Source organism: Chanodichthys erythropterus, chromosome 4 (genome assembly GCF_024489055.1).
Source record: "Chanodichthys erythropterus isolate Z2021 chromosome 4, ASM2448905v1, whole genome shotgun sequence".
NCBI classification, from domain to species: Eukaryota; Metazoa; Chordata; class Actinopteri; order Cypriniformes; family Xenocyprididae; genus Chanodichthys; species Chanodichthys erythropterus.
Window position 1 is genome coordinate 1,172,258 of NC_090224.1, and position 12,824 is coordinate 1,185,081.

At 38.2% G+C, this 12,824-nt stretch overlaps 1 protein-coding gene across 1 annotated transcript; it reads left to right on the plus strand.

The window, feature by feature from the left end:
* The first annotated feature begins 317 nt into the window (after positions 1-317).
* lrp11 (low density lipoprotein receptor-related protein 11) lies at positions 318-12,824 on the plus strand. Its single transcript, XM_067382943.1, has 9 exons — positions 318-1,095; positions 3,756-3,913; positions 5,430-5,571; positions 9,179-9,304; positions 9,408-9,551; positions 11,241-11,411; positions 11,513-11,569; positions 11,973-12,089; positions 12,228-12,824. The coding sequence occupies exons 1-9, from the start codon at positions 495-497 to the stop codon at positions 12,380-12,382; spliced, it is 1,671 nt and encodes a 556-aa protein (XP_067239044.1). The 5' UTR covers positions 318-494; the 3' UTR covers positions 12,383-12,824.

The window sequence follows — 12,824 nt, forward strand, 5'->3', positions numbered from 1 at the left end:
AAAAGTTACTTTCTAAAAAAAAAGAGAGCTTTTTGGCAGCAAACACTTAAGGTGATAAAGTGGCTTCCTAAATTAATTAAAAATTAATTCACTTTCTAGAAGAAGAGTTACCTTGCTGTATTTTAGTGTAGTTAAATAACAGAGGATACTGCCATCTTAAACTCACCTGACGTCGTAAACATCAATTCCCAACCCGTAAATTCGAACTTCCCAGGAGGAGGACTTGAACGCAGCAGTCAATGGTGTTTGGGCTTGCTGAGCCACAGAGCGCCCCCTGCATGAACGACCAGCATCGCAGCACAATGCTGCATTAACGGCTGCACTGATTTCAGTTCAGTTGCCAGTGAAAACGACAGGTGCAGGTGCTTTGTGCTGTTCTTTAATGCGCAAAACGGCGATTCTTACATCGTAAACAAATATTTTTAATTTCGAATGTGATGTGAGATATACGTGCAATCGTTTCCATCGTGGGAAGGAGCTTTTACTGCGCAATTATGTTTCATTCGGCGCATCATGTCCAGCGAGCGCTCATCTGTTCTGTTCTTCTCTGTATGACGAGGACGGTCATGATGACGCGGTCCTCTTCAACATCTGACCTCAAATCCAAAATATCCGGCGTGGAAGAACTGCTGGAGGAGTTCCGTAAGCAGTTACAGCAGGATGAGTCGGACTCGAGAGAAGATGAGGAGGATGGAGACCGCTGTGTCAGTGGCTTTAAGGCGGTGGAGGAGCGCATCATCCGCGCCAGCGCCTCCATCGAGCAGGGCGCCGCGTTCCTGTCCGCCCCGCAGAGGGTGTTTAGCTGGAGGGACTGCGTGCATGCCTGCTGTTCTCACCCGCACTGCACATCTGCCATCATCCAGGAGGACCTAAAGCAGTCGGACGACAGTTTACGCTGTTATTTGTTCAACTGCACATACAGAGGCAGGAATGTGTGCTCGTTTTCCTTTCAGCCTGGATTCAGCACCTACAGTCGGGCAGACAACAGCACTAGAGCCCATGAGTCCTCCCGGGGCTCCGCTGCCACTGGCCGTCCCAACACTTCAGCCAGGAGACCTGTATTTGGGATAGATGAGGAGGAGTCCGTAATGCAGGGTGGGTTTCTCCGATAGCATGGGCCGCAGGATCCGGCCAAAATGACCACGAGAAACAATAACGATTTATTAGCTTATTTGGGGTCCCTTCTAACAGATTCTTTTATAGAATGTAGGCCTACACTACTTTCCAAAAGTTAAATTGGAACCATGTAAGATTTTTTAAATAGTCTATTATTAAAAGAACTAATACTTTTATTCAGCAAGGATGCGTTAAATTGATCAAAAGTGACCGTAAAGACTTTTATATTGTTACAGAAATTCTATTTCGAATAAGAGATGTTCTTCTGAATCTCAACTTTCTATTTAAAGGATTAGTTCACTTTCAAATGAAAATTTCCTGATAATTTACTCACCCCCATGTCATCCAAGATGTTCACGTCTTTCTTTCTTAAATCGAAAAGAAATTAAGGTTTTTGTTGAAAACATTCCAGGATTATTCTCCTTATAGTGGACTTCAATGCTTAACTAAATTGTCATATACAATATGCTAGTGCAAGTATATAACAATTAGTTCAAACTTTGACCTGTGGAGGGTAGTAATACACTTACACCGGAATTCTAATAGAGAAGAAGAAGAGAGCTAGTTCAAGATGAGCATTTATTGTTAAAACGTATGTACATTTTTTTTTTTTTTTTTTTTTTTTTAGAAAATTAGCGATGGTTTCTCTAGATAAGATCATTATTCCTCGTCTGGGATCGTGTAGAACGTTTTGAAGCTGCACTGAAACTGTAATTTTGACCTTCAACCGTTTGGGCTCCATTGAAGTCCATTATAAATAGAATAATCCTGGAATGTTTTCATCAAAAACATTAATTTCTGTTCGACTGAAGAAAGAAAGGCACGAACATCTTGGATGACATGAGGGTGAGTAAATTATCAGGGAATTTTAATTTGAAAGTGAACTAATCCTTTAACAAAAGGCGATGTGGGGACGTGTGTACATGACGTCACCGTCTTCACAAATTGGCGTTTTTGTAGTTTACACGGAGACGATAAACTGTCGTTTTCAAAAACGTGTACTTTGAATCCCTTTTTAAAAGTTTTATTTTTCAAGCTGCCAAAACACTGTTGTCGAAAGTGTTTTTTAGTTGAAAGTGGTGTTATGTAAACAGCCCTGAGTTTACAAGAAAAGAAAAATCTTTGACCACTACCATACCTGTTGCGCTTCACAGTAATTTGAATGCATTTTAAAGATATAGCGTACACTTTTATGACTGAAATGCTGGTAAGTATTTACAAAAACAATATTTTTCCCGCTCAAAGGAGAAAGAAAAGAAAAGCATGTAAACATTTGAAATGGGCTGTTATTATGGCAGCATTTAGGCCTATACATTAAAATATAAACCAAGCAGCTTTATGTTTACCTCATGTAGACATATGAATGCATGAGTATTATCAATTAGGTGCCATGCAAATTTATTTTTACGGTCCACATGAGAAACAAAATCCTGTCCGAATAGGGCTAAAGAATCCTGAAAAACGAATCACAATATCCACAAAAATAAGCAGGCAGCAGCACAGCTGTTATAATAATAATAAAGTTTCTTGAGCAGCAAATAAGCAAATTAGAATGATTTCTGAAGGATCATGTGACACTGAAGACTGAAAATTCAGCTTTACCTTCACAGGAATAAATTACATTAAACATATATTAAAATAGAAAATAGTTATTTTAAATTAATATATATATATATTTAGAGTATTTAACTTTTACTGTATTTTTTGATCAAATAAATGCAGCATTATCTTAACTTTTAAATTGTAGTGCACATTTAACATTTAAATTTAAATTACTTCAGCTTATATTGCAGGCTATCAACTGGCCACCTATATCAAATAGAGAGCTTGACCAGTAAATATAATCACTATTATTTACAACATTTACTTATTTTTCAAATAATCTAACAATATGTGTTTTTTTCACTGAAGGATGTGTTTTTGTAACTTAGGTTACAAATACCATGGAAGAGGTGAAATGATAAAATATTTAAGAGCAATAAACTCTGAGCACCACACGGTCTTCAGGGCACTTTTTGATGTTGTCACAGACTGTCGAATGACTATCCCTGCGTCTCAATCAGCTCCCTAGCTCCCTTGGTCGTGAATCGGTATATCATGTAAATTAATGTGGTTGATTCCCTGATCAGTGCCCTGACTACTGAACTAGGGAGCTGATTGAGACACACCCTATCAGTTTTTATATGATTTCAGAATGGCTTCTTGTTCCTGTTATACTGAATGACCTCCAACAAACTGGATATTCGGGACAAAAGTCCCCTGGTTATTTCAATACTTTAAAAAACAATAAAACATAGTCCTTTTAATATAACACAGCCAACAATTATTTGAAAATATCAAGAAAACAAATATATTTTTTAAATTGGTATTTTATATATTTATTTAAAGATGTAATGGTAAAATCAAAATCCGGACCATTATGCTGAATCACAATTTTACACTTTGAAACATTATTTCACCCATATTTTGAAAAATGAAAGTAGACACTTTACTTGAATTTAATGTTTTTTTATGTATATAAAATCACTTTTGTAAATTTAATTTGATTTGGACACCAAAATAGTGACATCTCGTCTTTGACCCTAGAACAAAACGTTTTTGAAGTTGACTTGTTTTGGGTGCGGGTTTGGGTTTCACAGGTTTGGATGAGCCGCCCCGTAGTGATGCGGGTCAGGACTTGGTGGTTCAGCTGCCAACGGACTGGGCGGTGCTAGACGGCAGAGACAGCACTGATGATCATGACATTATACATCATGACTGGGCTCTTGTGAAAGGAGACCCCTCTGTTAAAATGAAGGTAAACCTGTCATTGTCAGTCATTTCTCAGAGTTTAACACTCAATATGGCTCTGTGTGAACATCCTGACCAGTCGGATATAGCAACATTGGCTCAGCTGTTCTATTGGTTTTTGTACTGATGTTTGGTAGAGCTTATGCATATGAGCATATGAGCTTCAATGATGGCACTCTTATTTGTAGTCACCGTTAAACTCAGATCAACTTTGTTACTTGTGTCACTTAAAACTGCCAAATCTGACTTCCAGTTGCTTTACTGTTGCATATTGATTCATGTGGCAAAATTTAAACACTTATATTAAAGGTGCAATATGTAAGAATTTTGCAGTAAAATATCCAAAAACCACTAGGCCAGTGTTATATATTTTGTTCACTTGAGTACTTACAATATCCCAAATGTTTGCAACTATTTGTAAATCGTGAGAAAATTGCAATTTTAACCAAGGCTTTGTATAAACCATGAAAATACCAAGACGCTTTAATATATTACATGTTTTAACAGGAACAACTGTTTGGTTACATTTATAGACAGAAAACTAATTATTGTTATATAGCTCAACACGTTTAGTCTTATTGTTTAAATCTAATTTTCTTGATTTTTTGTGAGTACCATGCTTTAACATGCCTCAGAGAAAAACACTATTTTGTGAAGTAGCTAACATAGCATAATCAGATGCAGCTTTATTTTTAGAAACAGTAATACAGCATTTTCTCCATGATACAATATGTTTTAAAATTTAATTGCATGGCATTTATCAACACAAGCCATCCATCACTTGGTGCAATGTGCAAAAAGTGTCTCACAGCAGCCACCGAGTGAACGCACAAAGTAACGTTACAACATTTTTAACTCACTCAAATGTATCTAATATGATAAACAGTGCTACGTTACCTCATACTCATGACCAGAAAAGCAGAAGCGGCGACTGTGACATAATAAAAGTACCGCTGCTCACGGTGTGTGTTGCGTAATCGCTCCAGCGGCCTCGTTCAGCTCCCACAACACTCGGTCCTGCTCTGTTTCATACTACAGTAACGTTAATAATCACGTCCATGAACATGATTTCTTCCCGAGTCCTATCCCGATTATTTCCACCCTATGTGAGGTGAAGACCACATGTCCCAAGATTCTGCGCTCAAACTTGGCATCATCAAGCTACGCCTTTGTTTTGAATAGGCATCTAGCGACCTCTAGTGGACAGAAATTATTACATATTGCACCTTTAACAAAGCTGTCTATCTATATTGCAAATGATTGTGTTGACTTGAAAGCCATCGCTTACTATCCAGTCGAGCTGTTACATTAATTTGTTTTATGTTTGTGTTTGTTACATTGTAATGCACTTCCACAGAGACTGCAAAATGTAGACCTGAGTAAAAACATTATCTAAATATTCATACCATAAGTAGAATTCTTCTCCAGTTTTGTCCAGTCTAGTGAAAAATATCTGTGATCCATCTTCTGTGAGATACAAGTCAAATGTGGCCTTTACTGGTCTTGTTGTCTGATTTTTTCAGGTGACTCATCCAGGCCTGCTGAAACTCAGTGGTCTCAGAGAAGGAATTTACACCTTTGAGTTAACTGTCACCGACACAGCGGGACAGAAGAGCTCTGACAACGTGTCCGTTAGTGTGCTCGCCCCTGCACCAAACGCTGAAGGTCAGACATTATTTGTTTATATTTTCCTTCAAAATTACTTTTGTAACTTGAAAATATCAAGAAAACAAATATATTTTTAACTTGGTATTTTATATATTATATTTATATTTAAGATGTGGAAAAATGAAAAAAAAAAAAAATGACCATTACGCTGAATCACAATTTTACACTTTGAAACGTTTTCACCCATATTTTGAAAAATGAAAGTAGACACTTTACTTGAATTTAATGCTTTTGTAATTTTGTATGCGAGTGTGCACTGTAAAAAAAAAATCCCAGTAAAATTTACGGTAAAAAACGGCAGCTGTGGTTGCCAGAACTTTACCGTAAAAAATACAGTAGCAACGTAAAATAAATCTGTTAAATTTACGGTAAAATAACGTATTTCATTAACTGATATAATGTTAATTTACCAACCTAATGAAGTACTAATATCTGTTTTGTACCTTTATAATACACTGACAGTCACCAAACACAGTGGTGATAAGAGTCACATGATGAATCAAAGTTCATCACAAGCAGCTTTTCCACAAGCTGAGGAGGACAACACTAACATATAGAAGGTGCACACAGTGTCATTCACACACACACACTAAACACCATCATGGTAACATGCATGAAATTTAAAAAATGCAATAAACATTAATTTAACAATATAAGATGTAACATAGAACCGTAATGTACATAACTGATTAGAAAAAAATGAGAAAAACTAAGAAGAAACAGAGTTTTAACGAAAATATATCAAATGTGAAGTGTCACGCAGGGAATTGTGGGATTGTCAATTTATGTTTTTTCACTGTAAATTTTACAATGAATTGTTATTTTTCACTTCCAAAAACTGTGAATTTAACGGTATTTTACCGTAAAATTACATTAAATGTACCGTTAGATCTATTAGAGTTATTCACCGTATATAGTACGGAAACTTTCTGTAAACCGATTGACAGTTTTTCACCGCAGCATTTTTACAGTCTTTTACTGTTAAAATCATGGTCATTTTTTACAGTGTGTGTGAGCATATGTACAGTAGGTATTCAACCAAAATCCCTATTACTGCCATTACCTCCATGTGTACCGTGAGGTTGTGGCGTTAAATACAACCCAGTCACATGTGACACTCGTTTGAATACTTTTAGTGGCAAAAACAAACAAAAAAATTACTTTATTCCACAATTTGCTCTCTTCTCTGTCATTCTCCAATGCTGTTTATGTTGTAAACACAGTGCAGCGCTTCCGAGTTCTACGTCTGAAGGCCAGCTCAGTATTGGCGCTGTTCACATGAGCACCACAATGCATGCATGTGCTGCTGACGCAGGAGGCGGCCAATAATAAGCTAGCATTCTGACGTAGAACCTGGAAGCACTGCATTGTGTCAACAACATAAACTCCATAGGAGAATGACAAGGGAAGAGAAGAAATTGTTGAATAAGAGGAATTGTTGCGAATCCACTTCAAAGGAATGAATACTCACGCTGGAATTGAAAAGGTAAAACCGACAGCACTGTTACTGTTCGTATCACTGTGTATCAAGTGCTGAGGAAGCCTCTGGAGCTGAAATTACAGACTGGGCCGTCTGACCAATAAGAGCACAGTCGGCTCTCAGAAAGGAGAGGTTTCTTTGAGAAAGGAGGTGATGTGCAGTGTACAGTGTGAGAAAATTTAAGTGTTTATTGACCTTTGATGCATGGAAATCTATTGTAGGAGACATTAAAACAAAATTAGGAACCTTGCATAATTGAATGATTATTTGGTGTAAAGCATAGTTAGGCTGGTTGAGGGTCATGCCGACTTCTCATCGATCAGACACGTTTAAAGAGCTGTACATATAGGAGCATAATTGAACAGAGCAGAACACAGGACCAAAGAGGTTTATTTTTAACATGACATTAAACAAAACTTTCAAGGCTCAAGATGTTCAAAAACTGAGAGATTCGGCACAATGTTGGTATGCATGTGTACATAGACTGGATAAAACTGGAGTGATACAAGACTAGGGATCGGTTCACCATCAGTGCAGATGATGGAATCAACTACAAACCTAGCGGTAACATACAATGTAGTTGTTTATGAAAGGATGGCACAGAAATGAAAGAGCGCTTCTCTTTGCGGGACTGTCCGGGATGTGTGTGGATGAAAGCACACAATTCGGGAAGGCTCTGGCATTGTGAATGAACAAAATAATGTAGTACTAGAAAAGCTACTGAAATAATTGTCAAGGACATTTTCTTAATTCTCAGTGAGGAAGTGTCCTAAGGTCTAGGCCTAAATGTGCAAGCATTCATTATTGTGTGCAGAGGACAGAGATCCAGTACAGATAGATACAAAAGAAACTGGTGCAATAGTTACAATATTCTTAAAGGGATACTCCACCGTTTTTTCATATTAAACTATGTTATTCCCTTAACTAAGACGAGTTGATACATACCCCTCTCATCTCAGTGCGTGCACTAAATCGCTCTGTCTTGCGGCGAAACTTTGTTAGCACTTAGCTTAGCCCAGTTCATTCAATAGGGGCCAAGCAGAGAAGCTACCAAACACCTCCACGTTTTCCCTATTTAAATAGAGTTACTCGAGTAGTGTAACTCGACCTAGGACGGTGACACAAAACAAAACGTTGCGCTTTTCTAAGCGTGTAAAATAGATAACTATATTGTATGGCGGAATACCATAGCAAGTGCTCGGGAGCACTTTGACTTGGCGCAGTAATATCTTCACTCGTGAAAAGTCCTCTCACCGGCCATTTTACACGCTTAGAAAAGCGCAACGTTTTGTTTTGTGTCACCGTCCTAGGTCGAGTTACACTACTCGAGTAACTCTATTTAAATAGGGAAAACGTGGAGGTGTTTGGTAGCTTCTCTGCTTGGCCCCTATTGAATGAACTGGGCTAAGCTAAGTGCTAATAAAGAGAGAGGTATGTATCAACTCGTCTTAGTTAAGGGAATAACATAGTTTAATATGAAAAAACGGTGGAGTATCCCTTTAAAAGATTAAAGGGGTTATGAACTGCATTTTTAAAACAAATTATAATGTTATCTGAGGTCCACTTATAATGTAAACTTAAAGGTGCTCTGAGCGATGTCACGCGTTTTTAGGCCAAAACATTTTTTGTCACATACAGCAAACATCGCCTCACTATCCACTAGCTGCCTGTCCCCTGAACACACTGTAAAAAAAAAACGCGGTCTCTGTAGTTACCACAAGCTCCGAAAACGGCAATAAAAACAAAATGGTGCAGCCTGGACCACGAATCATAATAAACATGATCCAGCCAATAACCGACAAGATTGATTTTAAATGCGCGTTCATGACTGTTTCAGGAAGCACGGATGGGAGGGGAGGAGAAGGAGGGAGGGTCTAGCTAGCCTCTGTTTTGTTTGACAACACTTCGAACGTCAACAGGAAGTTACTCCACACAGGATCACTTAGAGCACCTTTAATATCATGCGTTTTATTGTCTTGGTTTCTTAATGTATTGCTAGTTGTATTTTCTGACATTCTGTCTATTATGTGCAGATCACTTCCTAACTCTTGTAATTGCCCTGTGAGCATTTATTCTGTATGGGATCTGTATGGACGTGACACAGATGTGTGTTTTTCTCTAAAGTGTGTACAGGTCACTGTTCTCGGTATCAGTTCATGTGTGATGATGGCTGCTGTATAGACATTGGTTATGCCTGCGATGGAAAGCAACACTGCCCTGACCGATCAGATGAAGATTTCTGCCAAAATTGTAAGCTTAGACCACCAAGCCATTCTCTGACCATCTTCTCAGAAGCCTTTTCCGTACTTTAATTATTTTAAGATATATAAAAAGTGTTTGGTCTATTTTATAGTTGATACTGGTCCTAAGTCCTACCAATCCTCTAAACATGGAACAGATACACAAACTGAAGCAGCAGCCCAGACGCCCTCAGAAATACAGGTCACTGACATCCCTAAACCTGAACAACATCAACATTATGGCTTTGACAACCAAGGTAATGCATAAGATACATCATTCAAAGACACAAACACACACACACACACAAACATTTAAAGGAATAGTTCATCAGAAGTTCAAGTGACCCAATTCCATTTTTTTTGGGATCTGACACACAAAAGTGTAAAGAGGAAAAAAGCACAATTCTGTCAAAAATAATGCACAAAATTCTGTCATTTATTACTCACCCTCATGTCGTTCCACATCCGTAAGACCTTTGTTCATCTTCGGAATACTTCAGAATTAAGATATTTTTCATAAAGTCTGATGGCTCAGTGAGGCCTGCATTGCCAGCAAGACAATTAACACTTTCAATGCCCAGAAAGCTACTAAAGACGTATTTAAAACAGTTCATGTGACTACAGTGGTTTAACCTTAATATTATGAAGCGACGAGAATACTTTTTGTGCACCAAAAAACCCAAAATAAAGCCTTTATTCAGCATTATCTAGTGATGGGCGATTTCAAAAAAACTCCTTCATGAAGCTTCGAAGCTTTACAGATCTTTTGTTTCTAATCATTGGTTCGAAGCGTGTATCAAACTGCCAAAGTCACGTGATTTCAGTACACGAGGCTTCGTTATGTCATAAGTGTTTCGAAATTTCAATGGTTCACCACTGGGGGGCTTGACTTTGGCAGTTTGAAACAAAAGATTCTTAAAGCTTCAAATCTTTATGAAACGATGTTTTGGAATTGCCCATCACTAGATATTGTTGAATAAAGTCTTTATTTTGGGTTTTTTGGTGCACAAAAAGTAAAGTATTCTCGTCGCTTCATAACATTAACGTTGAACCACTGTAGTGAACATGAACTGTTTTAAATACATCTTTTGTAGCTTTCTGGGCATTGAAAGTGTTAATTGTCTTGCTGGCAATGCAGACCTCACTGAGCCATCGGATTTCATCAAAAATATCTAAATTTGTGTTCCGAAGATGAACGAAGGTCTTATGGGTGTGGAACGACATGAGGGTGAGTAATTCATTAAAGAATTTTCATTTTTGGGTGAACTAACCCTTTAATAGACTAGTGTTTTGTTGACTTTTTAAAGTGGTGCGAAAAGCAAAAGTTTGTATTATCATTTCATCGGTGTCCATTACAAATCACGCCGTTTTTACTTCCTTTTCAGCCTAAGCTTTCCCGGGTTAGTACGTCTACCTTGGGTTGTTTCTCCAATGTATAGTGTAAATGTAGATATCGGATATGGGTCACTTTCAAAAAAGATGTAAGCTGATCGTCAAAATAATCGTAAATAGTCAACAAATCGGAATTGGGCATCAAGGCCTGCAGTGTAAATGTGGCCTATATCTAGACACGCATAACCTAATATTGCTGAGTTCAACATGTTCCTGGGTCAACATTTTTGTTGATCCTGGAACAACATTCAAATCAACCAATCGGATTTGAGGAACAAGTTTACAGTTTGTCAAGTTTAGGCTTAAAATCATGAATTGGTGCTTCTAGATCAGTGTTATTCATCTATCATTTCCCTCTGATTTTTGGGATAACTTATGGGTAGGGTTAGGTTTAGGGGTAGGAATAGGGTTAAGACTAAATTTTCAGACTAGAATGTTGTTCCAAGATCGACAAAATATGTTAACCCAGGAACGCATCTAACTCTGCAATATCAGGACGTGTGTCTAGACACTTGATACTGTGTAGAGTACAAAAGTTTCTGTCTCTCTGTTAGATCCCTGTGCAGCGCCCCCAGTGGCCGGCCCGTGTAAAGGTGTTTTCCCACGCTGGTATTATGATTCTGAAACCGGAGACTGCCAGCACTTCCAGTATGGTGGCTGCAAAGGAAACCACAACAACTTCCTCCAGAAGTCCGATTGTGTGAATGAGTGCATTCAGAAACCATGTGAGACTTCACTACCTGATTAGCTGATTAAATTTATTAAATGAAATGTATTCAGTTGAGAATGCTGTGACTCTAAAAATGATTGTTTTGCCATCTTTCAGCAGTAACAAAACATCGGGCCACTACAACTCCATTACCCAGCAGGAAAATATACACATGTATGTAAAACAATGTCAGTTTTCAGTTTAGGATAGAATTTTCTGTTTTCTGTTGGGCTGTAGTTGTAACTTGCATATCAGCATCTAAAATGTGTGTGTGTTTGTAAGGCTGGATAGTCTCCAAGACCTCTGGTGTCAGATCACGTGTTGTTTCAAATGACTTAAACAATGTAAATCTAATGCACACTCACTCAGTGTTTTCACTGATTTCAAAGAAGAAAACCGTATCCCCTTACAGTGAAAATCAGACAAATGCTGTTATCATCAAAAATGCATTTATGTTTTTTTGTGTGACTTTAGTGAGGTAGTCAGACTCTTTAATGTCTTTGCGTTATCTGTGCTTTTGATCAAATTAAATGCCTGCAGCATGTAATGATAAAAGTAATTTATTTTCTATGTGCAGCTCCCATAGTCTCAGTCCATAAGGAAAAACAGCAAAATTCTTTCTTAGAGTCTCAGAATGCACTGCCAGAATCTAAAATATATCGTGCACTGGAAGGACACCCACCCCCTGAATCAGGTATGTTTTACTTCATGAGTATCCAAACATACTGCACTAAACACGTCACTTGTATGTGTGTATTTTCTCAGATGTTTCAAGTGTCACTCTGTTTGTGTGTGTGTGTGTGTGTGTGTGTGTGTGTGTGTGTGTGTGTAGGTGCAATCCTTCCCCTGGCTTTGGGTTTGATCATCAGCGCTCTGCTCTTACTGATGGTGGGCTGCAGGCTCTGGCTTGTACGTCGCAGACTGAAGAAGACTTTGCCTCTCACCACAGAAGAGTCTGATTACCTCATCAATGGCATGTATCTGTAGCAGTGCCAATCAACTCTCCGATTTGCTGCACTATTTGTGCATGACTGTGTGTAGTAGAGGATACATGAGTTGTCAAAAGAATCTAATGCAGGAGTAGCCAGCCCTGCTCCTGAGGCCGGATGCACCAGCTGTAAGTAAGTTACAACTACAGCCTAGTCGTGATATTAAGGGGCACTAACTTACACCTTACGCACAACTAAATATCTTTGCTTTGCGTCATTAAATGTGGGGTAGGCAACAGCAATAGCAAGCTAGCTTTGAAAGCATAAGATTCCACCCTCACTTCAGAGCCCTTTCTCCAAAGCCATGCCTCCTCCAAAAGACATGAATGCACATTTGGACGGAATGCATTGATTGGACTAAAATTTTTTAGTCCTGAGATTTCCACAGAATATATATGTACATGTTTTAAAATTTAGACCACTTTTATTATTGATTGCAA

Excerpts from the sequence above, each read along its gene's own strand:
- lrp11 (XM_067382943.1), top strand. The coding sequence starts at position 495 with ATGTTTCATTCGGCGCATCATGTCCAGCGAGCGCTCATCTGTTCTGTT. Across the intron at positions 3,914-5,429 it reads ACCCCTCTGTTAAAATGAAG|GTGACTCATCCAGGCCTGCT; the intron begins GTAAACCTGTCA and ends TGATTTTTTCAG. Across the intron at positions 11,570-11,972 it reads CAGCAGGAAAATATACACAT|CTCCCATAGTCTCAGTCCAT; the intron begins GTATGTAAAACA and ends TTCTATGTGCAG.